This window comes from Pogona vitticeps, chromosome 2 (genome assembly GCF_051106095.1).
Source record: "Pogona vitticeps strain Pit_001003342236 chromosome 2, PviZW2.1, whole genome shotgun sequence".
Taxonomy (NCBI): domain Eukaryota; kingdom Metazoa; phylum Chordata; class Lepidosauria; order Squamata; family Agamidae; genus Pogona; species Pogona vitticeps.
This window is the reverse complement of record NC_135784.1, coordinates 62,103,224-62,130,084: the sequence shown is the minus strand read 5'-3', so window position 1 is coordinate 62,130,084 and position 26,861 is coordinate 62,103,224. Positions and strand designations below refer to the sequence as shown.

Sequence of the window (26,861 nt, the reverse complement as noted above, 5' to 3'; positions counted from 1 at the left end):
AATGCCGTCTCTGTACCATGGCACGGCCTGAAGCCCGACTGAAAAGGATCCAGGGCATCTGTTTCATCCAGATGTGCCTGAAGCTGGTCAGCCACCACCCTCTCGACTACTTTGCTCATGAAAGAAATATTGGCAACGGGCCTATAGTTGCCAATTTCATCCGCTGCCAAATTAGGTTTCTTTCTTATGGGCCTAATGAGTGTCTCCTTGAGGGCAGAGGGAAACCTGCCCTCAAGGAAAGACCCATTTATTATTGCAGTGGCCCATTCTGTTGTTATCGGCCTGGCTGCTTTGATTAGCCAGGCCGGGCAAGGGTCCAAGGAGGAGGTGGTGGCTCGACAGTGGTCAAGCACTCTGGCCACAGAATCAGGCGTGATAGGTTGAAAGGAGTCAAGGGTTACCAGGCAAGACGGAGCGCTGGACATCTCTGCTCGACTTACTGTGTTCAAAAAAGGAGAGAGGTCCCGTCGGATGGCCTCGACTTTAGATTTAAAAAAGGCTGCAAACTGGTCAGGTGAAAAACTAAGGGGAGGCCTATCATCCAGACCAGTTCCGGATAGGCCGTGCACTATACGGAATAACTCCGCCTGCTGGTTGGACGCTTCGCTTATCCAGTTAGCGAAGTAAGTTCGACAAGCAGCCTTTACCTTAGACAGGTAAAGGTTAGTTGCGACCTTGACAGCTATCCTATTATAATCCGTCGGGTTCTTCCTCCATCTACGCTCTAGCCTTCTCCTATGTCGCTTCAGCACTCGAAGCTCCTGGTTAAACCAGGGCGCTGGACGAGCTCTACGACGGAGAGGGCGTTTAGGTGTGATTGTGTCTATAGCCCTGGTTACGAAGGTGGACCAATTATCAACCAGAGTGTCGACAGGAGTGCTAGCCAGGTCCGCCGTGACCCCTCTCATGACGTCCTGGAATCCAGCCAGATCCAGTAGCCTTCGAGGGCGGACCATAGAAATAGGTCCCTGCTCCCTGCGAGGGGGGAGAGCCACTGTGAGGTTACATTTTATTAGGTGGTGATCTGACCATGACAAGGGGATTGACGTGAGGTCCGTCACCACCAGATCACACTCGCTCCAACTGGAGGAAAAGACCAGGTCCAGTGTGTGACCACCCACGTGGGTGGGGCCGTTGACATGTTGGGACATGTTCAAGGAAGCCATGGTTTCCAAGAACTCAAGAGCTGACCCAGATGGCTCTTCCCCCACGTGCACATTGAAATCACCCAAGACCAAAAGCCTCGGGGATCCCAATAGTGCCGCGGAGACAAAGTCAGTCAACTCCGGAAGGGAAGTGACTGGATTGCCGGGAGCGCGGTAACCCAGCAAAATCCCAAAACCATCCCTGGCCCCAATCGATATGTGGAGTGCCTCTAGACCTGGCTTTACCACCGAGCAGCGCCTAGTAACCTCCAAGCTGGATTTATAAACAATGGCTACTCCTCCCCCCCCTGCCCCTCCAGTCTACCCTGGTGTTGGACAGCATAACCGGGCGGACAGACAAGAGCCAGGGGAGGACCGCACTCCCCGCTGATCCATGTCTCGGTTATGCATGCCAGGTCTGCATTCTCCTCCAGGATAAGATCGTGAATCACCTGAGGCTTGTTGGCTATAGACCTGGCATTCAACAGTACAAGAGTGGAGGGCAGGCTGGACTGGCTCCCTCGATACTGAGGGTTGGTCACAGTCTCAGAACAACAGACAGCCTTCAAACATCTGTTTGGTGTTCTTCTGACACGAGTAGGGACTGGGCCAACGCCATATCTCCCTCTACCCGTGATCACTGGGATGTTAAAAGGCCCCTCGGTGGGCAAACAGGTCTTCCATTCCATATCAATAGAAAAGAAAAGAAAGTAAAGAACAGAACCTTAAATAATACCACGACTTAAAGAAAAGTGCAGGACAAATACAAATACAAAAATAAATATAATGTTATATAGTATTATATAATTATATAGTATTAAATAGCTATGGCCGGCAGATGGTCTTTGGCTCCTTCTGGGTGTAGGCATGATGGTCTGGTGCAGTCCCAGGAGCAGCTCCGGCCTGAAAGCTCTCTCTCCCCCTAGGCCAGGTGGTTGATGTTGAGAGGGGTTGAGGCAGTCAGGAGCAGCAGGCCGCAAGGCCTGTAACCACAGAGGGAGATCCAGCAGGGGCCCAACCACAGACTCACTGCCTCTCACACAGTGAGCTATGGCTGGCAGATGATCTTTGGCTCCTTCTGGGCGTAGGCACGATGGTCTGGTGCGGTCCCAGGAGCAGGTCCGGCCTGTAAGCTCTCTCTCCCCCTAGGCCAGGTGGTTGATGTTGAGAGGGGGTGAGGCAGCCAGGAGCAGCAGGCCGCAAGGCCTGTAACCACAGAGGAAGATCCAGCAGGGGCCCAACCACAGACTCACTCCCTCTCACACAGTGAGCTATGGCCGGTAGATGATCTTTGGCTCCTTCTGGGCGTAGGCACGATGGTCTGGTGCGGTCCCAGGAGCAGCTCCGGCCTGAAAGCTCTCTCTCCCCCTAGGCCAGGTGGTGATTTTTGTAACGGCCTCCTTCTACCTCACAAAGGAAGGTCGCTACGTCACTCCACTGTTACTCTTCTGGTAGTCTGCCACCAACCATTCCCTGCAATAAGTATCTTCAGGCCCGAATGGATTTCAAACAAAATAACTAAAGTTTATTGATTGGTACATTAAGATTGGTATAACAAATAAATCAGGTAATCACATAAAGAAAGGCTCTAGCTCACACAGACTCCTATCTCCACACAATCTGATCACTATCTCATCTCAACACTCACAGAACCTGATCTGCCCCTTACACACATACACACATACACATATCCAGATGCCTATTTGGTTTTTACTTGTCTGTGGGTCTTTTTTCAGAGTGATACTGAATTCAGGCCTCAGTTTCTACATTTCTACTACTACAAGTAAATTAATAAGTCTGCTGGGAAATTTTGCAAACCTCTGTGTGCTAGACTGTTTTTAAAGGGATTAGTGCAGCCAAGGGCTATATAAAACAGTCTTATACCCAATCTCACCACTGGTCTGATCAAACCCATATATTGTCTGTTCTGCCTAGTGGCAGCTCTCTGATCTGACAAGAGTGAGCAGACTGCATGTTTGTGGGATTGACTTTGTTTTTCACTGCAACCCTGAGAGCACCAAATGGAGCCTGATGCAAAATATGTACTCTTGGATTTAAAGTCTTCTGAGTCCATGAACTTGTTCTGAATACTATTACTGAATGTTGCTCATAATTCTTCACACAAAATCCCACTATTGCTTACTCTAAACTTTCTTCATGTTCAGTGGTATAATCTGGTGAATAGGGGAGTCATGTTGTTGCTGCTGTTATTACGCAATCAAGAATAAGAAATCCTTGCCAATCCACTTCAGATCCCTCAGGGGTCTATGGGTAGGTCCTTATCTACTTTTGGGTCCTTCTGTGCCATTTCCCTAAAACAAGTGTTGTATGGTATGACAATGTAAGACTGCTTTCACTATGGCCACATAGTGAAAGCAGTCTTACCCTGTCAAACCATTCAATCTTTAGTGGCACATAAGAAATCCAAATCTTGAAGAAGGAACCTCCTTCTTTGAGGCCTTGGCAAGTAATTTACAAGTAAATTAAAAGAAGGGACAGTGCTTTGTGGGATTAGCATTGGACAAGAACTCGTGACATCTGCATTACCAGATGTATTGGGTATCTGTGTGAGAATTAGGACAGTCACTCGATTCATTCTGTCTCCAAACAGGCGGAGGAACACTCAACCTATATGTGCAAATCTGCAAGAAGCAATCTTGACCTGCTACAATGAAAACAAAAATCAAGTGCTCAACTGCTCAGAGTTGGTCAAAGAGTATCAGCGTTGTGTTCGGCTAGCACAGAAGGTAACTATAGTTTTCATAAGAAATCAACCTGTGCTTTACTATAAGTGAATGCTCGCCCCACCTGTGCCTGTTGATGGCACAGGCTAGTCAGAAGGATCTGCCTCTATGTTTATGCCCATGCTCTTCCAAGCACAGATAATTAGAGGTTAGTTCACATAATGAACAACAAATTAAAAAAAAAGATGTATAAATCGGTTATCACAGATAATGACTATTTTAATTGCTTACTAAAAGTCTAAAAGAAATGTATTCTCAAAAGAAATGTATTCTCAAACTCAGTTCTGACTCCTGTTCTCTGAAGATGCTGGCCACAGAGACTGGCGAAACGTTAGGAAGAACAATCTTCAGAACACGGCCAAAGAGCCCAAAAAAACCCACAACAACCATCTAAAAGAAATGTCTTGTCTGCTAACAGAAGGACATCTGTGAGGGGGCCAGCTTGGTCTCCTGTGGAACGGGGCCTCCCCAGCTTGAAAGAAGCCACCAAACAAATTTATTCCTCAAAGATGGGGAGGTTCATATGGACAAAAACAGTCCTTCAGATATCCTCAACCCAACTCATTAAGGGCTTTATAGGCCTAAAACACACTTGCCAGAAAACTAAGTGGTAGCCAGTGATGCAGTTTTAACAAGGAATTTCTGTTCTCCTTCTAACCATCTCTAGTCTAGGTGCAATATTTGCCAAAGTTTGGGAACACTTTCCAAAGGCAGCCCCAAGTAGAGATCATTACAGTAATCTAATGGGATGTTAACTAAGGCACGTGACACCGTGGCCTAAAGTTTTTATCTATAAGTGAATTGAACTGGAAAATGTGTGTTGAAGGCACTTTCGACTATGTAGGCTGGAATAATCAAATGGATATATCATAAAAAATACAATAGTCTCAGACTGGTGAAGGATTAAAAATATTTTGTGAATTTCCTTGCATGCTGCAGAAAATGCCTTTATAGCATTAGCTGATTCTGTATGTGATGCCAGGAAGACAAACATATTTCCTTGGAAGCTACCATGGTTGGTGGGACTTCAGATGGAGGCCTAGGTGGGTTTTTTTTTGGGGGGGAAGGGGGCAGGCTGTGGAGACTATCCTTTCCTTTCCCTTTCCCATTCCTGTTCATGTCATGAAGGGAAATCTGTATGCCTGATTTAAATATAACCTGAAACAAACTGCCAACCCTCTCCCAGAAGAAACCCAACAGAAGGAGATGGGAAAATTGTCAGGATATATTAGCTCAAATGTTGTTGCAAACCCTGGTGGGTTTTTTCCCCTTTCTGTTTACAAAGAAGGTCTTTGTATGTTCTGCAGATCTCAAGGTTAAGGCTGCCAAGGAAAGGGCTTTTCTTTGAAGTCCCCAGCTCCCAAAACGTGTGCTTTCCTTTTTCTTTCTTGGCTTTAGAGGAAAGCAGACCCAGCAGTGCTGTCACACAATCCTTTCTTCCAAAGTAGTTCTCTACAGAACATGGCTCATCCCTTGTCAACCACGGCAAGCCTTCTTTCCCGCCTTCTGTGAATCAGGCTTGTCCCCCACTGCCTTGTTTGTTTGTTTGTTTGTTTGTTTGTTTTCTTGTTTGCTTTTGAAATATAGCATTGCATTAAATTTCTGCATGTCTGCAAGCTCCAGCTCCAGCCATTTAACAAAGGGGTGGTGAGACTGCTAGCCAAAGCCCCAGTCTGACATTACTACAGAGGAAACTGGAAGCTGAGTGACTCTTAACAGCAGAGGGCACTGAAAGATCATATTAAGTTGAAGAGGGTTCCTTAAAAAAAAAACCCACTCATAACCCAGGATACTTCATAAGAACTTTCATGCACTGTAAATCTGACTAGAGATTTTTGCACAGAACTAGTAGGAGTGTTATATTAAAAGCCATTTTATATTTGCTATAGAGGACAGTATAAAAATGGCAGGCAAGTCTTTTGTTGTTATTATTTGTATTTTTTCTTGCCCTGGTGGCTACTAATGAACAGGTACGAGTAGCTGTGTGATTATACGCGTGCTCGGCAGGGATGCCAAATAAGCTTATGAGATTCGAAGTTCAACACAAAAGCTGTCATTTCATGGAGCCAAAAATACACTGTGAATCCCCCCTCCCCTCAAAAAAATATTCAGAATCTTGTGGCAGGTTTCCTGTACCATCCCACCATCTGTGAAGATGGGTTTGAGGGCAGTAAAATCTGTCAAGATGGCACAGGGAGAGAGAAGCACGAGAAGGAAAGACAAGTATCCTGTCTGAGTCCCCTACCACCACCCCCAACACACATTTGTAAACAGACATGGCATTAGCAAATGCTTGTTATGAGTGGGTAGATTTCAGTGGAGATAGTGGTTTTAATCTTTGTCATCGGAAAAATGAGTCTTCCATGGTTTTAATTCAATTGAAACAGCTTGAAATCCCCAGATTGTCATTGTATCATCTCTTGTTGTTGACAGTATTGTCTGAGTATCACACCAGTGACAAGAAAAATGCATACATTAATACAGACAGAAAGGGAATTCTGTATTGAACACTTTGGCGTAAGGTGTCCCACCCGATTGGAGTGGAAAGTCATCAGGATGATCCAGATGAATACTTGATGTCCTTCCTATTCTTCTGGCCGGAGGAAAAGGTGGTCTTAGCCTAAAGTGGCTAGCCCTTTGTCCTTGTGCTTGTATATGGTTGGACTTCCATAAATTTCTCAACTGTTACGAGTGGGTTTCTTGCATTCTCTAAAGCCATTAACTATAAGCCAAGGACAAGGATTAAATCAGCTGATCTGAAGAACAAGCAAAGGTTATAAAAGCAGCAGGTTATTCTGAGTCAGGGTGGGTAGTGTGTGTCTTGGACCTTGCCAGGGCCCCACATGTCCTTCTTTCAGTCCCCTGCATCACTGGGAAAAAAGGAGGAAGGGGGGGGGGTGGAAGAAGCAAATTATGTCCCATGTGCCTTGCAGGTATACAGTTTGCCATTTGAAAGTTAATGAGAAAGTAGGCCTTTTTCAGGCCTGAGAAAGACTTTTAGGAAACCAAAGTTGATTGTCAATTGTTATCCTTTTTTTTTCTTCAATAGATTTGCTCAGAGGTGGGGAATAAAATTTAAATGTCAAAATGAATTTGGGTTCTTGAGGCTTCTGGGGGCACTGTTTGCTGTTTTCCAGTGAGAAACAATTTTGTCTGGGGACAGAGGAATTGGAGAAGGGGCAATTTTTTGAGATCTTGGTTGGGATGGAGATATATAGCTCACAGACTATTGCTTGCTCCAGTTGCACTCTTGGCTATAGCTCAGTGGTTTAAGTTTCTGGCTGCAGAACCAGAGGCTGGGAGTTTGATTCTGCACTGCATCTCCTTGATAGGAACTGGACTTGATGATCACTAGGGTCCCTTCCAGCTCTACAGTTCTCTGGTGGTGGTGGTGGTGGTGGTTGTAGTAGAAGTAGTAGTACTAGTAGTAGTTATTCAAAAACACAAGCCACAGTCAATCAAAATTCTAAAAACATTGGCTGATATTGTATAGCAGATATATGTTTTAACCAAAAACCTAAGTATCTGTTAAATATTGACGCAATATGTATGCTGTTCCTAATATTGCCAATTTTTGTAGCTCTAAATGGTATTATATCGGAGATCTGCAACTGCTTATACAACTGTGTGAAATTACTTGATATTGTTCCCGAAGCCCCAATGACTACAGGGATCACTGAAATGTGCTGCAACCACAAGCAAGATGTTTAGATTGACCGGTCTCTGTATTTTGTTATTTTTTTCAATTCTTTATTTTCAGCTCTGGCATCCCCTGGAATTGCAATGTCAATATTCAGACATTTATTTGTTCTATCCACAATATTTTGATGTTGTCATTTTCTGACACCTCCTCTACTTGATGTTCCAATGGGTTTGGAGGCTGGCAAATTGTATTTTTTTGCATAATGACCAGTGCACTAATTTAGCCACTATATAAAGTTTTATTTTGTAATCTGTTTGTATAATCTTTGGACATTCACAGATGAAGTGTGACAGAGTTTTATCTTTTTCTTGGCAGAGTTGACATTTGCTGTTAGCACGAATTCCTTGGATGTTAGCTTTCATTGTGTTTGTTTGGAGTGCTTGTTCTTATGCAGAAAATAAATCAAACCTTCATTTGATGATGATGATTCAGATAAGATGTCTTATCTGAATCTGAAGTTATCCCCTCAAATATACATGGCCTTGTTGTTTTTTAGTCATTTAGTTGTGTTCAAGTCTTTGTGACCCCATGGACCAGAGCACGTCAGGCCCTCCTGTCTTCCACTGCCTCCCGGAGTTGTGTCAGATTCATGTTGGTAGCTTTGATGACACTGTCCAACCATCTCGTACTCTGTCGTCCCCTTCTCTTCTTGCCCTCACACTTCCCAACATCAGGGTCTTTTCCATGGAGTCTTCTCTTCTCATGAGATGGCCAAAGTATTGGAGCCTCAGCTTCAGGATCTGTCTTTTCAGTGAGGGCTCAGAGTTGATTTCCTTCAAAATGGATAGGTTTGTTCTCCTTGCAGTCCAGGGACTCTCAAGAGCCTCCTCCAACACCACAGTTCAAAGGCATCAATTCTTCAGTGATCAGCTTTCTTTATGATCCAGCTCTCGCTTCCATATATCACTACAGGAATAACCATAGCTTTGACTATGTGGACTTTTGTTGGCAAGGTGATCTCTCTGATTTTTAAGATGCTGACAAGGTTTGTCATCGCTTTCCTCCCAAGAAGCAGGTGTCTTTTATTTTGGTGCTTGCTGTCACCATCTGCAGTGATCATGGAGCCCAAGAAAGTAAAATCTGTCACTGCCTCCATATCTTCCCCTTCTATGGCCTTAGGAGAACAGAAATCTTTGGCTTACCTTTCAAGAGAACCTAGCTCACCTACAACAGTGGCCAGAAGCCAATAGAAAAATTACTTTGACATAACTCTATAGGTACAGGGTTACCTATTTTTTACGAACGTCCCTACCTACGAACATTTCGACCTACGAACTGCTCCATTCACAAAAGTTTGTATCGACTTGTGAACGGAGCTTCAACCTAAGAACAAAAAAAAAAAAGGCAGGGAAAAAGGGCAGGAAAAGAGGCTGCTTTTTCGTCCCAACCGTTAGGAAAATGAACCCCCAGGAGGCCTCCAATGGTGGCAGGGAAGCCCTGGGAGACCTCACAGGGCTTCCCTGCTGCCATCGGGGACCTCCTTGGGGTCCCCCACCACCGCGATCGGACCCCTGGAGACTTCCAGAGGCGCCGATCGTGGTGGCGGGGGACCCCAAGGTTTTCAATGCATTCCTATGGGAAATGGTGCCTCGACCTACAGAATTTTCGACTTGCGAACACAGTTCCAATATGGATTAAGTTCGTAAGTCGAGGTACCACTGTATAAATTACAGCTGCAAATTGCTACAGACTGAGAAGTCAATGTAGACATTTGATGCTGTGCATTGAGTCATGTTGGTGGATGTAACTTATAAGATATTGGCCAATATGTTAGAATGGGCTTGCTATGTTAGTTTTTACCATGTGAAGTTTGTGATCATTTTAATAACTTGAAAGAGCGATGAGACTAAGAACAACAACATTCATAACAAAAAGTATAGTGCTACCTTTAATGTTGAAAGAGTTACTGTATTTCAGTGGCTCAAATCCAATAGTAAGTCACAGCTAGAGTAGGCACATTGAATCGGTAGAACCTAAAGAGGAGTTGGCTCACCAAATCCCTACTTATTCAGTGGGCCTTCTCTAATTCTAATGTACTACTGGATTTCAGGTAGTGTGAGTTTTTCTGGATCACAGTCTGCTTCCTTAGGCACACAGAGTAGAAAATTTAGGCCACAGTCTAATGTGCATGGTATACAAGGTTGTGGTGGTGGGTAACAAGGAAAATGTGATGCAGACATACTGAGCTTTTAAAGTTGAAATAACATGGACAGCAAACTGCCAAAATATTGATTATGTAAACACCTTGGCAATAGGCAAAGTAACTAACTAAAGCAAATCATCCTATGCCTGATATACAATGGTTAAGCTATTGTACCTTGTACATAAATTGTACATAGTCACCCATTCACATATAAGTGCACCTGCCCAGTAATCAATACTTTGAAAGTTCATATTTCAAGATCATTTGGATTTTGATTCAGATAAGATATGAAAGAAATATGCATATTATGAAGTGTGAAATTCCTGTTTTGTTTGAACATTCTATTTGTTTATTAATTTTTTGTCACCTTTCTCCTCACAGGAGAAAGACGGCTCTTAAAACAGTTAAAACAATACAGTAATCATAGTTAAAAATACCATGGGAAACTATGCTAAAAACAAACATATATTAATATTTAAAGCACCATTAAAAACATTTTAAAAACATTTTTAGAACATTTAAAAATTTCTAAATTCAATTAATTAAATTCATTTACAGTATTCCTAATTATTGCTTAAAAGCTTCCTGACAACCGAAGAACAAGAGGGAAGGGGCCAACCTGGCTTCTTGGGACAGTGTATATTCCAAAGCATGGGAACAGCTACTGAAAAGGCACAGGCCATATAGTCTAAACCCAAACCATATAGAGCTTTATAGGTCATAAACAGCACTTTGAATTGGTTCCAGAAAACAGACTGGCAGCTAGTGAAGCTATTGTAGTTAAGGAGCTATATGCTTCATCTGTCCAGCACCCAGTCAAGCAGTTACTGCAGTATTTGGAACAAGCTTAAGTTTTTGAACACTCTTCTAAGGCAGCCTGAAGTAGAATATGTTGCAGTAATCCAAACAGGATGTAGCCAGTGCAAGTGTCACTGTGGACAGACAGTTTCATGACCAGTCTAAATGGGTAGGAGATGAGACTTAGACAAACTGGCTGAAATCATGCTGCATATCCTAATGAGTCACAACTAGAGCAGGCCCATTGAATGAGTGAGGATTTGGTGAGTCTAATCGTTCATAATTTGCATTCATTCAATTAGTCTAATCTAGTACTGCTCTAAGCAATAAGTTTTCAGCCAATGATTCCAGAATTCCTAGATATTGGTCATAGTTTTGTCCCATTCCCAATTGAAGTTTTGAGGAATGGATCACCTATGTATGCACATAGTCCATATTTGTTTGTTTGTTTGTTTGTTTGTTTATTTATTTCCCGCCCATCTAGATTCTGAGATTATGCTCAACACATGGATGTGAAATGGGAGTGCAGGTGAAATAACCATAGTTTTGCTTTGTCACCTTATATATATGAAGGATTTTGTGAATTTGGCTTCTAGCACTGGTTTCCTCCTACTTTTATTATAAACATCTCCATTATGTATCTCACCAAGAATTTGAGTTTGCAGCTATTTGTAGGGAGCCAGAAATATCTCCTCTGTTTTGCATCGGGATTCTTTGTTGTCTTGGGGGTTTGGTTTCATATCTTTTCAGAATTTCAGACAAGAGCACAAAAATTGCCGCTTTTAGGTCGAAATAAAAGCTGAGATAATAGTGCAGCTGTAGGAGGGGTTGCTTCTATTGTGGCTTTTCAAATTATCCGTAGTTTATCGACTGCAAGATTTATCAGGAGTGCACCACAGCTTGTAGGCAATTAGGACAGAAGTTTGATGCTGCAATCTTCCTACAGTATTTTCTCTTCTGCTGACGGGGGGGCTCAGAATTTTTCTAAATGTGTTTTTCGGATATGAGAAAGGAAAATGTGTGTGTCTGAGGTAAATAATGAAGTGCTACTTGCCTCTCTCCATTCACCACCCCAAACAATTATATCAGGTTGATGTGGTGTCTGTATATTGAAGAATAGGGGACAATGGTAGGAGAATGTCAGTATTATTATGTTACTTCATGCACAATGTACAATTTCACACATATTCAATTCTGTGTCCAGCTATTAATCATAATAAATAATCAGTTAGCCAACATTGCTTATAGTTAAATGCCAAATCTCATTGTGCAATGTGAATAGACAGTAGAAATAATAATAACAGAATAAAACATAGAGTGAACTAAGGTATGATTAAAAGTATTGAAATCTTAATTAGAAGTTGATTGGTATGCAAGATTTTAAAAAAATCCTTACCTCAATAGTGGCTGTTCTCTCATTTTGAGTTCCTTCTCCAGTCATTAAATGAAATAGGATTTTTATCTATGTTTATATTGTTAGATAACATTCTACTCGATTATGAAGCTGTACAGTATAAAATCAAACTTCCAATAGCTATGGATGGTTCATGACTCAAGCGCAAGGGTGCCCTGCCCTGCAGTTCATAAGACACTCTATTCCGCAGCTAATACATTGAAGAAAAACACACTCTTTCTAACAACAAAGAGAGGGACAGGGAAACCAGAAGAGTAATAGCTTCTAAAATAACAGCAGATGTAACTAAATGTTAGATTACGATGAACTATTTGACATTTGTCAAGAAATCACTTTTAGGGTCTTTCCAGACAATGAGGAAATGCGTAAAAGTTAACATTAATATTATTAACATGATCGAGGGTTAAGTATTGGACCCATCCCATCAATGGTGGAAGGTGCATTCCTTCATTTCCATGTCATCTTTTCAACGGAAGGGGGGGGGACAGGTCTGTAGTGCTGGGTCAATAGCAGTACAGGTGAAATGGATAAGATCAGAATAATGAAAAGCTTGAATCTGTGGCCCTGAACAAAGTCAAATATGCACAGTCTCTTTCTCCTCTCATGTCCTCTTCTTATTATTAATTAGTGCCTCCCTTTAGTATTACCTTACTTTAGGCAGCAGCTCCAGCAGGTAAGGTGAGGTGACTGAACAAGTGACACTTCACTCCCACTCCAAGGCTCCTTGGATGTAGTGCTGGGCCATCTTCTTCTCCTAAGGTGGCATACTCATTTAATTAAATTTTATTCAAAAGTAATGAACATTCATTCTGTTTTCTCAGCAATCTTTGCAATCCATGGCATCACATAGTGTTATCGTGAGAGGGGATATTGTGACAATACCTTACAAATAACAGACTGTCAGTGCCTCTCCAGTGCTTTAGCAGAGGGCTTTTCAAGGCACCCGTTACCTGACAATCCTTAACCAGAGATCCCAAGGATAAGACCGTATACATGCAACGGTTGCTGTGGAGAGAATCCAGTGTACAATTCCCTGCTCTCTTAGTGCTGCTCTTCTCACAATATATGGTTAACTATTTTAATATGATCTCTGTGTATATGTACTTCTTCAGAGCATCACATAAAAAAAAAGATGAGCAAAAGTGGTGGACTAAAAATGGCCCTCTTTCTCCAAGATAATGTGTTTCAAGGCATTAGCTACATATAGAGCAGGTTTTATTGATTCTGCTTATGTTCCACAGAATGTTTATCCTGATTAAGTTCACTCTTAGCTTTCTGGGGTCGTTGTGCTTTTATTTTTGTCTTTTGTTTTAATCCTTATTTTTCCACCATCTATTTGGGCAATAGCTGTGGTGATAACACTGTTGGAGGAGTTTATGACTCAGTAAATGGCCCCACACAAGGGAATGAGTGAAGAGGCCGCAAGCAACAAGCAGCTGCTGTTTATTTAGTCATAAACACCAAGGAGAGCATTACTGGATTAACTGTACCCCGGCGTTTACCTGGCCTGTTTATTTGCAGAGGTGAAAATAAACCACATTATGCTACTAATTGCAAAGGATGAAGAGCTAGAGATAGGTTACCATTTAATTCCCAAAGGACAGGTTACTAGTTCAGATCAGTATATATACAAAAGCTTTTTGTGTGCTATGACATTCATCAATGGATAAACTAAAAGTATGGAGCTGCCTGAAAGGACATAAACTGCCATCTTAATATACGAGCCATGTCCAAGAGTAAAATGTTGGCATACTTAAAATGGAAATGGTTGCTGCATTCACCCAGCATTTATGAAGCTGGAGGCATAAGTTCTTCATTTTCAAGCACTCCACAAATGCATTGCACAATCTGCAATGGTGCTTCATTTTTTCATGTTGGGCTTTGCAAGCAAAGGCCTCAATACAAATGTCCTGGGGCTTTCCCTTCAGGGATCCCACGCTTGGTTTTGATCACTTGAGGAAATTTAGCTTGATGATATTGTATGAATGCTATGAAAACAAAGAAGTAAGATTTATTTGCTGCCATGGAATAGGCCTTCCACTGAGCTCAAAACTATGTTGTGAAATTCTTCATGAATCTTCCCCATGTGCTGTTATCCTTGCTGCTTCATTGCCATCAAGTCTTTACTATGAGGAGAACTGAATACAAGAATTCAGGAGAGAACGCCAGAGAGTATGGTCAGATGTAGAGAGAACTAACTCTGGAAGAAATCTTAAAAGAACTGGGTATATTTCACTCGGAGGAGAGAAGCTGGAAGGTCTGTCTCATGAAAGAGGACCAAAAGTTCCCTGCTTTTCCAGGGACCTAAATAGATAATCACGACCACTGTTATCTTAGAACTACAGGGCAGGAAGGGACTCTATGGATCATCAAGTCCAGCCCCTGTAAAGGTTACACATTGGGAATCGAACTCCCAACATCTGGCTCCACAGCCAGATACCTATGAGCTATCCAATTCTAACCTACTTAAGTGACAAGAGAGTGGATTTTAATATAACATTAGTAGAAATATATTTAAAGTAAAATTTGTTTGACAATATAATAAATTACTGAGAGGAGAGGAGAGGAGTTCTAGCTTCCTGAGCGTTTTCAAGCAGTTGAATGTTTGAGATGCTCAAGCCTCAGGATTTTCTGTAACAAGCCAAGGTAGAACAAGTGCCTCTAAGGCTACTTAAGAGGCGTCTTGAACTCCTTTGCCAAAATCTGTGTATAACGTAAATATCAGTGTATATAGTTGTTGTGGATCACACAATTACATAATAGATTGAAAATGTGGAGCTGACAGTCCACGTTGTGTAATGATTTATTGTGTGTTAGGTGTTTTTGAGTTGCAACCAAGATCTGGCAACTATAGTAGGGCTTTCAATATAAGATATTTAAGCAGTGGTTCTCTCAGTTCCACATGCAGTCTGCCTCCAGTTAGTTTTCATGGCCAAGCAGTGAATCCAGCCCAGGTCTCCTGAGCTGTAGACCCTCACTCTATCTATGACACCACACTGGGCACCAATAGTAATGATTAAGGTATCCATTAAGGATTATATATATGTTTTTTAAAAATGTATTTATTTAATAAATGTTAAACTACTGTACTATTTACAAATACAAACATAGGGGGTTTCTTTTAAAAAGAATAAAGAAAAAATACAAGTATCTTTAATACAATTTTAAAAATATGTCTAAAATTAGTGCACTGAGTCCAGTAGATATATATTTCTTCCAAAAACTTGTTTACAATTATGATGTCCCATAACCAATGTAAAATAGGATTATCTCTTGCTTGGATAGATGGCCTTACCTTTTAGTAATACAAACTTCAAGAATCCACATTTCAAAAAACTTCTGTTTTAGCAATCCCTTTTAAAATGTTATATTCCATGTCAGCTTATCATTAACTGTTTCCCAGAGTTCATTATACCACTCAGTTAATAATAACATATGCTTCACTTCCAATTTCTTGCAATCACTGGTCAGACTGCCCTTACCATATTCATAATTAACTCTCTCTCTTTTTGCCCAGTCACACAGTTCTTCCTCAGAAATAAAAAAAAAATGATGTAGTGTGGGGGATCTATTGTTATTTGTACATTTTTTTCAATTTTCTTTAAATATTAACTTCCAAGTTTTGCTACAACTTCACCCATCAAGTCTTGAAAAAAACCACTTAAATATCTTGTTCCAAAAGTAGGTTTAAACAAGATGGCTGGCTATTTTAACTAAAGAAGCTTTGAAATCTATCTGGAAATAATCCCCATCTCTAAATTTGATCCATCTTTATAGATTGACTGCCCTTTTGGAGGCCAGTAGTTGCTATAAACCAAGTCTTTATCAGATATTTGATTTTGTGATTATCGGCAGATAAGAGGTTTCCTTCTTGTTGTTTGTATAATATAACCTAGCTGACTAGATGGAGCACCTGGTTATGGAGCCAGGATTTGGGAGGTTGACTCCCTGTTGTCCCTTGTAGGAGAACAGCTAGCTTGCATAGTCTTGAGCAGACTGTGTGATCCTCAGAAGGGAATGTTGAACACCTCTGGAATATTCTATACCTAGAAGGGGTTACCATAAGTCCAAATCAACTTGATGGCATAGAATTATTATTAATTTTTATAGAACATCCTATTACAATTTGTTCAGTAATAGGGAACATTTATTTACTTATCTTCTGTGCACACTTGTTCTATGTTTTTTTTTCTCCCTGGGTCCTGCCTGGGCCAGGCACATTACCTGCACTGATCATGTATCCCAAAGAAGAAATGCTCTCTTTGTGAATTCTGTTGCCTAGCTGAGGAGAAAACTGGAACCTATGGCCATGGTTATCATGGTATTGATCCCATTTTTCCCTCGATTCGCTTGTTATTCAAAACTGAACATTGCCATTCTGTAGTATGTTAGTGTGTGCACTCTGCTGCTGTCTCTACGGGGAGGTGTGACTGGAAATGCTCCTCCATCGTGGGTTCCATAGAGAAACCAGAACAAGGAGGTCTTTGGATAGCCTTTATTGACTCAAGCAAGCATTCCAAGTCAGTGGACCAGAGACTTGGAATTAGCTGAGTTATGGTAGGGACTTCTTGCACCCATCATCCAGTTTGTCAATCCTCATTCACTGGGGCTCAGTTCTATTCACTAGTCCCAGTCCGTCTGCCTCTTTCCACATGGGCTGCATTTCACTCACTAGTTCCAGCTTCTTTCAGGGAAGGGTGGTAGGCCTGAATGGAGGACAATTGGCACCAGGAGGAACCTCTTCCAATGCCCAAACAAGTTGCAAGAAGCACAAGCGCTGATAGGAGTGCTTACAGTGTCTACATTTAGTGGGTGTAAATTAGAGATGAGGGTATTCGTATTCATATACAAATACAAATGTCCCCACACAGGTGGAAATAACTAGGCATATTTCCACGGAATCTTCCTATCGCGCCATTGTCCACAGTCGATTACCCAGTCCTGGCAGGAGGCAGGATGACAAGCCTCTCTGCTAGGTTGGAGAGTGGCTAATACATTGTGGAGAAATGTACAGTAGAAAGCAGCGAAATCGTGAGTGGACAGCCCAGCCCTCATTATTTCCACCTGTGCAGGGATATTTGTATTCATATATGAATACCCCCATCTCTAATTAAAACCCATTTTACATGATGTAAAATGAAATGTGGGAAAACCCATTGCAGAATTCTCTCTTTTAAGCAGGAAGTCATCTTGTTTTGTTCAGCTGGCAGGGTGGTTTAAATTTCTTCCAGTTAAATTAACATTGTTTTTGTTGGTTTTCTGACCACTGTGATTGTACGATCCAGGGCATTTGTGGCCATACCAGTTCCCCTCAACTTCATGCCTTGTTTCCAAAACTTTTTTTTTTTAACTTTTAATATTTCAACTGAAACACACTATCACTAGGGCAGTTAGAAGAACAATAAAAAAGAGGAGGGGAAGGAAATTGCCAGTTTGTAACTGGTTAGCACCTTAGGGGATCTTCTTGTTTAAAGCTTCCTGCAAACCAAATTCTCAGCTTCTCACCCTGCTGACGCCTGCAAATAGTATGGATCGCTATAGTGATTTCAGTTGGCGAAATTCAGTTTCTACAATTGTGAATCACAGTTGATCAGACCATATTTTCCCCTGTGTATATTCAAATCCTATGTTGCATATCTTTGTTATTAACATGCGATGTGATTATTAACATGCGATATGAGTGTTTCATTGGTAATGGATAGACAGGAAAAATGATTTTTTTCAGAGACAGTATCAGTTTGAGATCTCTTTCAATCAGAGACAGTTTAACAAGATTTTCTGCTGAGCAACTTGCATGTGCAATTTTATTTAAAGTAGTATTATAAGATTTCATATTACATTGTGAACATGCAGATTCCTTGTTTGTGTTTTGACTATGTCCAGGATATTTAAGTTTGCCATCTAATTAGGACCTATTAGGACCATATAATCTCTACTAGGAGTATTATTTCCACATAGAGAATTCCTTTTTATAAGTAGAAAGCATATAAAATTGTTATTTCACAATAGGAAAGCCTCCACAGAGCTGGTGTCAGCAGAAGGGAAATCGTGAGTGGACCCTCGTTATTTCTACTTCTGTGGGGATATACATTTTCATATGCGAATACCCCCATCTTTAGTGTAAATCCTAGTGGTGAAGCCACTGATGATCCACTGGAGAAGATGAGCATGCCACCCCTGTGCCCTCATCCCCTGGCCAACCTCACCCATTCACTGGTCAAGATGTCGTGTAGGACAGTAAGTTGATATAACAATTCCAACCTAATCTCCAAAACGGTTGAGTGACATTTTACTTAACTGTATTAATTTATTCAAAGGCAAGAGAATTGAGAGGGAAGTCCAAAAATGGTTGTTGGGATCAACTATGCAAGTTCAGTGCCCAAATGGCATTAACTTTCCTTGAAATTTAAATACATCACTGAATGTTTAGCATATTATTATTACAGTTCTTGAAAAATGGATCTCACTTCATTTCAGGAAGTAGTATCTATCTTTTAAAATTCCTTTAATACAAGAAATATAAATTGGAAATAAGCTGGATTCATTATACATTTCTTAGAAGTCCACTGCAAAACTGACTGTAAAATGTCTTTCCCCTTTTCTGCTACAGTAAATGCTTCTGCTTTTCAAGCAGTTAGGTTACTTGTGTTAAAGAATTTTAAAATACTTTGAACCCTCTTGATATTATTTGGAGGAGCATTAGATAATATGCTGGCCATTTGTCCTCTTTTAGGGAGAACAGACCCCCTTTTGAAGTCTTCTATTCGAAAAGCTGTTTGCTCCAAGCTTGAAAATATTTTATTTTATTTTTTAATGAGGGTGATTAGCAACATTGAAATTGCCTGTCCACAGTTAGTACTGGGACAGCAGATCCAGGAGGCACACAATTCAGCAGGTGATAATCTTTCCCACTTGGGGGGGGGGGGCATGAAACAGGAACCCATCAATTAAATGGGGTGGGGGAAATAAGGAGGTAGCTGGAGGGATTTTGAAGTTCAGATTTCTCTGTACCAATACACAAAGCACAGGAAGCAAGCAAGATGAGCTTCAGCTCTTATCACAATGAAGCAAATATAATAAGTATAACAGAAAGTTGGTGAAATAACACTCATGCCACGTCATCGTCGTTTAGTCGTGTCTGACTCTTCATGACCCCATGGACCAGAGCACGCCAGGCCCTCCTATCTTCCACTGCCTCCTGGAGTTGTGTCAAATTCATGTTGGTTGCTTCGCAGACACTGGCAAGCCATCTCATCCTCTGTCGTCCCCTTCTCCTTTGCTGTCACACTTTCCTAACATCAATGTCTTTTCCAAGGAGTCTTCTCTTCTCATGAGATGGCCAAAGTACTGGAGCCTCAGCTTCAGGATCTGTCCTTCCAATGAGCACTCGGGGTTGATTTCCTTTAGAATTGATAGGTTTGTTCTCTTTGCAGTTCAGGGAACTCTCAGAGTCTCCTCCAGCACCACAATTCAAAGGCATCAATTCTTCAGCGGTCTGTTTTCTTTATGGTCCAGCTCTCACTTCCATACATCACGACTGGAAAAACCATAGCTTTGACTATGCGGACTTTTGTTGGCAAGGTGATGTCTCTGTTTTTTAAGATGCTGTCAAGGTTTGTCATCGCTTTCCTCCCAAGAAGCAGGCGTCTTTTAATTTCGTGGCTGCTGTCTCCATCTGCAGTGATCATGGAGCCCAAGAAAGTAAAATCTGTCACTGCCTCCATATCTTCCCCTTCTATTTCCCAGGAGGTGATGGGACCAGTGGCCATGATCTTAGTTTTTTTTTTGATGTTGAGTTTCAGGCCTTTTTTTGCACTCTCCTCTTTCACCCTCATTACAAGGTTCTTTAATTCCTCCTCACTTTCTGCCATCAGAGTGGTATCATCTGCATATCGGAGGTTGTTGATATTTCTTCCGGCAATCTTAATTCCGGCTTGGGATTCCTAATGCCACACTTCCATTCAAAATGCTCAGAGCGGGGATGCAGAAGATGAGGATGGAAAAATGTTCATGGGTGACAGAAAGAAAGTGATGAACACCTATTTTGCCTCTATCTTCTTCCAACAGAAAACAGTGTTCCACCTAATACAAGCAGAATAAAAGAAATAATGAAGGGATTGCTGTCCAAGATAGATGAAAAAAAATGTATAGGAACATTTAGCTACTTAAAATGAGTTCAATTCTGAAAGGATGAGCTGTAGCCAAAGGGGATAAAGGAACTTATGGATGTAATCTAAGAGCTTGTGTCTATACTCTTTATGAATTATGGGTTAACAGGCAAGGTCCCTTAAGACTGAAAGCAGGCAGATACCATCCCAATCTTCAAATGAGGAAGAAAGAGGAGGAATCATAGAATAAAGAAGGGACCTACAGACCAATCAGCCCAAGTTAGATAAAGGAAATGTTTTAAAAAAGTTCTTAAACAGCTGGTCTTGAGCATTTAGAAAAGAATACAGTGATTACTAAGACCTAGCATGAGTCTGTTGAAAATAAATTGTTTTGTTTTATTTCATTTTATTTCATTTATACAGTTTATAGATCACCCAACTTCGTGAAACCACTACTTGGGGTGGTTTACAAAATATAAATATACAGTTAAACAAAAAGAATTTAAAAAACTTCATCAGACAATCAGAGTAACCAAAAGGCAATCATGCCAGACAAGCCCGGACTCTTTTTTTAAAAAAACAACAACAAAAAATAGAGGTATAAACATGATAGATTAGAGGAATGCTGCAGATTTAATGTATCTTGATTTCAGCAAAGCTTTTGACAAGTTCCCTCACTATATTCTTGTGACCAAACCGATAAAATGTGGACTCGAGAATGCTATTTACAGTTGGTTTTGCGGTTGTGGTTGTACCAAAAAGTACTAAACAATAGTTATCATCCTGGAGAGAAGTGAAAAGTGTGAGTTCTGTCCTAGACCCAACATGGTTCCGAATCTTTAAACAATTTAGGTGAGAGAAGGAAGGCGTGCTCATCAGTTTTGCTGATGACACCAAACTGGGAATGGCATTTCAGAAGACAGAATCAGGGTTCAAAATGGCCATAACGGATTAGAGAACTGAACCCAAACAAACAAAAATGAGTTTTAACAGAGAAAGTTGCACATTTAGGCACGAAAAACAAGATGCATGGATGTAAGATCAATGACAGCTAACTTCACAGTAGTACATGTCAAAAGGATCTAGAGAGCTCAGTACACCACAGCTAAACATGAGTCAACATTGTGATGTCACAACCAAAACCATAAATGCAATACTAGCTTGCATCTATATAGGGTAGTGGGAAGTAATAGCACCACACTATTCTGCTTTGATTGTAGATTACTTACAGTCATGGCCAAAAATATTGGCACCCTTGCAATTCTGTCAGAAAATGTGACACTTCTCTCAGAAAATTGTTGCAGTTGCAAATGTTTTGGTACTCACGTGTTCATTTCTTTGGTTTGCATTGGAACAACACAAAAAAAGAGGAATAAAGTCAAATCTGACACAATCCTTCACAGAAACCCAAAAATGTTTCTAGAGATTAAAGATGTGATTAGTAGGGCGTTCCCCTGTGGAGTGCATGCTCCGCCCTCTAAAGGTCCCCTCAGTTCCTTTTTGCCGCTGCTTCAGTTGGCCCTCTTTCAGAATGCTAGAGCGATTACTGAGATCATTTACTGACTATTTTCAATCATTTCTTTCGTTTTCTATTTTGTTGGACGTTCCCTGTAAGTTATCCATTTCCTTTTTGAATTTACCTCAGTCGTTTTTTATCTCCTACCCACATTTTTTCTCTCCCCCCACCTTTCCCTCCTTTCCCCCCCTACCTTTTATGCCCCCCGGGCCTTTCAAGCAGTGCATCCTTTGCACGAATAAGATCCCACTTATCAATGGTCACGACCATTGCCTTTTTTGCTTAGGGAAACAACACCAAACACACTCCTGCCCCGAGTACAAAAAGCTTACAAGGCCCGCTCTAAAACTATACTTAGAAAGGCTTCACTCATACCTTTGGGAAACATCTTTCAATCCAGCCCCCATGGACCCACCAACATCAACTCTGCATCCAGAACGTCAAGAAACACCTGCCCAATATCGAGCTTGACGACTCCATCACCTCAACAAAAATACCTTTCAAAGTCTGCTTCGAAATCAAGCTCAATGTCCGTGTCAAAAGCTCCAACACGTCCTGATGGCTCTTCTAAGAAAAAGAAGGATAAGGCTAAACCTAAGAAACCTAAGAAAACTAAGAAACTTAGGAAATTGACTCAAATAGATCCACCTCAACCAGTGTTCCGATCACCGATTCTCAAAGAGTCATCTACAGATGCCCCTGGCTCAATTTCGGATAGAGATGACCCAACATTAACACCGGCTCAGGCTGCAGCTTCCATCACCAGCTTTTCTCCGAGTACTGACCTATCTCTGGCTGATGTTCATTCCAGCCTGGCCTTGGCCCATTCAAGCCCTAGATCATCAGGGCAGGCAAAACCTATTCAGGTCTCTGGCTTGGAGTCATCTCATCAAGCTCCCCACAAGTGCCGGGTGAAGAGATGACACTTTTCTCCAATCAAATACAGTGGTGCCCCACTTGACGATTGCCTCGTTAGATGAGGAAATTGCTTAACGGTGAAGTTTTTTGGATCACTTTTGCGATCGCAAAACAATGTTTTAAATGGGACAAATCGCTTCAGGATGATCGGTTCCCTGCTTCGGGAACCAATTTTTCGCTTTACTACGATCAGAAAACAGCTGATCATCGGGTTTCAAAATGGCCACCCGCTGTTTAAAATGGCTCCCTGCTGTGCTTAGGACGGATTCCTCGCATTACAGGCACCAGAAAATGGCCGCCCTATGGAAGATCTTCGCTGGATGCTGAGGTATTTCGCCCATTGGAACGCATTGAGCTGTTTTCAATGCGTTTCAATGGGCTTTTTCATTTCGCTTGACGAAGATTTCGCTTAACAGCGATTTGAACGAAACGGATTATCCTCATCAAGCGAGGCACCACTGTATGCCCCTCCACACAGGGAATTTTGCTATTATCATGAACCATCTCGATACTCAACTAGAGATATCCATGGGGATCAGTACCACCACTACAACACCTACTACCTTGGAGACCTGACTGAGCATGTCTATTATGATGAACCAAGGAGGGTGAGATATGCTTATCCACCCCGATATTCACCCTCCATATCACCTTCACCGCTACAACATCGACATCGTTCATCCATAGCATATCCAACATTGACTCACCATGCATCGATCCCTATGAAATCAGCTCTCAAATGCACTCTCCCGGTACCGGATTCATAACCACAACTCAAACGAGCTAAGCACTATTCCAGACACTCTTGACATCGTACATCTCTCCAAGTCACCACCACCTACAGAGGACCTCCCCTTCCTCCTCTTGACATCGAACAATGCCTAGTATCAAGTAAACCTCCACCTCCACCATCACAACCATCAGTATTGGTAATCAAACCACCATACTAATCACCATCACAATCCTCCCTTTATTTATTTTATTTATTTTATTTATTCGATTTTTACCCCGCCCCTCTAGACAACGTCTACTCGGGGCGGCTTACATCAGTTAAAACAGGTTAAAGTAACATATAAAATGCAGTTATACTATTAGTTCTAAGCAATAGATTTCCAAGATGGTGATACACAAAAGAAAAAAAAGATAAAGAAAAAGAAAACCACTTAATTGACTGGGGGGGGGGTAGGCCTGTTTAAATAACCAAGTTTTTAATTGGCTTTTGAAAACACCCAGCGAGGGTGCCAGCTGGATTTCAGTAGAGAATGTGTTCCACAGCCGAGGAGCGACTTCCAAGAAGGCCCGGTTTCTAGTTTTCTCCTTCTGGGCCTCTCTCGGTGTCAGGCCCCTCAGCCGTCCCTGCTGGCTATGTCGGGTGATCCGGGTAGATCTGGGCGGGAGGAGGCGATCTGCCAAATATTGAGGTCCCAAACCGTTTAGGGCTTTATGTGTAATCATTAATATTTTGAAGTCGATGGGAAACAAATAGGTAACCAGTGCAGTGCAGCCAGAGTGGGGGAGATGTGCTGATATTTTCTCACCCCACTAAGAAGCCTGGCTGCTGCATTCTGGACCATCTGAAGTTTCCGCAACAGCCTCAAAGGCAGCCCAACGTAGAGTGCATTACAGTGGTCTAATCTTGAGATTACGAGCGCATGGACTAGAGTAGTGAGGGCCCACCCCACCAAAATACGGCCGCAGCTGGGCAATCCGCCATAGATGAAAATAGGCGGAGCGGACCACGGACGCCACCTGGGTTTCCATGGTAAGCGCCGGGTCCAGATGTATCCCCAAGCTGCAGACCTCACTATTTGCGGCAAGGGTTGTCCCTCCAAACTAAAACGAGCCACCCACCCTCAAGACCTCCGTCTTGTCCGGGTTCAGCCTCAATCCATTTGGCTGCATCCATTCCAGTAAAGTCTCTAGGCAGCGTATTCGCGAAGGCTTTCACGGCCGGGATCTAATGGTTGTTGTGGGTTTTTCGGGCTTCTTGGCCGTGTTCTGAAGGTGGTTCTTCTTAACGTTTCGCCAGTCTCTGTGGCCGGCATCTTCAGAGGACATCTTCAGGGAGCACAGTTTGCTGTCCTCTGAAGATGCCGGCCACAGAGACTGGCGAAACGTTAAGAAGAACCACCTTCAGAACACGGCGAAGAAGCCCGAAAAACCCACAACAACCATCTCTAGGCAGCGCTGGAGGGACTGGACGGCATCCACTGAAGTTGGTGTAAAGGAGATGTAGAGCTGTGTGTCATCAGCATACTGATGACACAATGCCCCACACCCCCTGATGACCCTGCCCAGCGGCCTCATTTAGATGTTAAACAGCATTGGGGAGATGATCGACCCCTGTGGAACCCCACAATTGAGATTCCACAGGGCCGAGACATTCTCCCCAAGCTGTACTCTCTGGGGGTGGTCCTCCAGGAAGGAGCGGAGCCAGGCGAGTGCCAGGCCACCAACTCCCTACTCGGAGAGCCTCCCCAGGAGGATACCGTGGTCGACGGTATCAAAGGCAGCTGAGTTGTCAAGGAGGACCAACAAGGACATATTGCCCCCATCGGCCTCTCTCGACAGGTCATCCAACAGTGCGACCAGTGCTGTCTCTGTACCATAGCATGGCCTGAAACCCGACTGAAATGGGTCCAGAGCATTGGTCTCGTCCAAGAGCGCCTGAAGCTGATCTGCCACCATCCTCTCAACCACTTTGCTAAGGAAGGAAACATTGGCGACGGGCCTATAATTGCCAATTTCATCCGCCGCCAAATTTGGTTTCTTCCTAATGGGCCTAATGAGTGTCTCCTTGAGGGCGAGGGGGACCTTGCCCTCCTGGAGAGACCCATTAATTATTGCAGTGGCCCATTCAGTTGTTACCGGCCTGGCTGCTTTGATTAGCCAGGCCAGGCAAGGGTCAAGAGAAGAGGTGGTGGCCCGACAGCAATCAAGCGCCTTGCCTACCAAATCTGGTGTTACAGGCTGAAAGGAGTTGAGAATTACCGGGCAGGATGGAGCGCTGGACATCTCTGCTCGACCTATTGTATTTTAAAAAGGAGAATGGTCACGGCGGATCGTCTCCACTTTGGATTTTAAAAACACTGCAAATTGGTCAGCTGAGATGCTAGGGGGAGGCCCTTCACCCTGACCAATTCCGGATAGATCGCGAACTATACGGAAAAGTTCCGCCTGCTGGTTGGAAGCTTTGCTTATCCGGTCAGCGACGTGAGATCTTCTAGCAGCCTTTACCTTGGCCAGGTAAAGGTTAGTTGTGACCCTGACAGCTGTCCTATTATAATCCGTCGGGTTCTTCCTCCACTTGCTCTCTACCCTTCTCCTAAGCTGCTTCATCGCTTGAAGGTCCTGGTTAAACCAAGGCGCTGGCTGAGCTCTGCGCTGGAGAGGGCGTTTAGGTGCGATCGTGTCTACAGCCCTGGTGGCGGCAGTGAACCAGTTGTCAACCAGAACTGCAACAGGAGCGCCAGCCAGATCAGCCATAATACCTCTCATGGCGTTCTGTAATCCAACAGGATCCAGTAGCCTTCGAGGGCGAACCATAGAAATAGGTCCCTGCTCCCTGCGAGGGGGAAGAGCCTCTGAGAGGTTACATTTTATTAGGTGGTGATCTGTCCATGGCAATGGTACCGACATGAGGTCAGTCACCATCAGACCACACTCTCATTGGTGGAAAAAACCCAGGTCTAACATGGCCACCCATGTGGGTGGGGCCGTTGACATGTTGGGACATGTTCAAGGAAGCCATGGTTTCCAAGAACTCAAGAGCCGACCCAGAAGTCTCTGCCTCCGCGTGAATGTTGAAATCACCCAAAACCAACAGCCTTGGGGACCTCAACAGTGCCGCGGAGACAAAGTCCGCCAGCTCCGGTAGGGAAATGGCTGGGTCACAGGGAGCGCGGTAACTCAGCAAGATCCCAGTACCATCCCTGGCCCCACTCGACACATGGAGGGCCTCCAGACCCGGCTATTTTCCAGGAATCACCCTCTAATTCACCTAATCCATATTCTGATGTGGGTGAAAACCATCCACCATCCCCATCAAAAGATTTCATATCTTACTCCCAGCTTGTTACAACTTGATATCGAAGAACCCCACCACCTCAAAAGAAATATCTGGTCTTCGCTAATCGCAGTCATGATAAGACACCACCCCTTAGCTTGAGTTTCATCCTTGCTATGCTCGATTTAGTAAAAGAATCATGGGACAAACCCCCTTCCTCACTTCTAAACATCCCACACCAAACTCAATTATTGTGGAATTTAATCAATCAAGAGCATATAATAAATCATCCATAGCTCCCACCAACTGAGAAGGAAGAAAGCTTGACATTCTCGGAAGATGACTCTATTCCCTTGTGTCATTTAT

The 26,861-nt window shown here is 42.7% G+C and overlaps 1 protein-coding gene across 4 annotated transcripts in view; it reads left to right on the top strand.

Annotated features, from left to right (window-relative positions):
* CHCHD6 (coiled-coil-helix-coiled-coil-helix domain containing 6) overlaps nt 1-26,861 on the top strand; it is a 341,446-nt gene that overhangs the window by 249,305 nt on the left and 65,280 nt on the right. For all 4 annotated transcript variants that reach the window (XM_072989551.2, XM_072989552.2, XM_072989553.2 and 1 more), the window contains one exon: nt 3,757-3,892. In XM_072989551.2, coding sequence (XP_072845652.2) covers nt 3,757-3,892 — 136 coding nt within the window. The remainder of the gene's footprint in view (nt 1-3,756; nt 3,893-26,861) is intronic.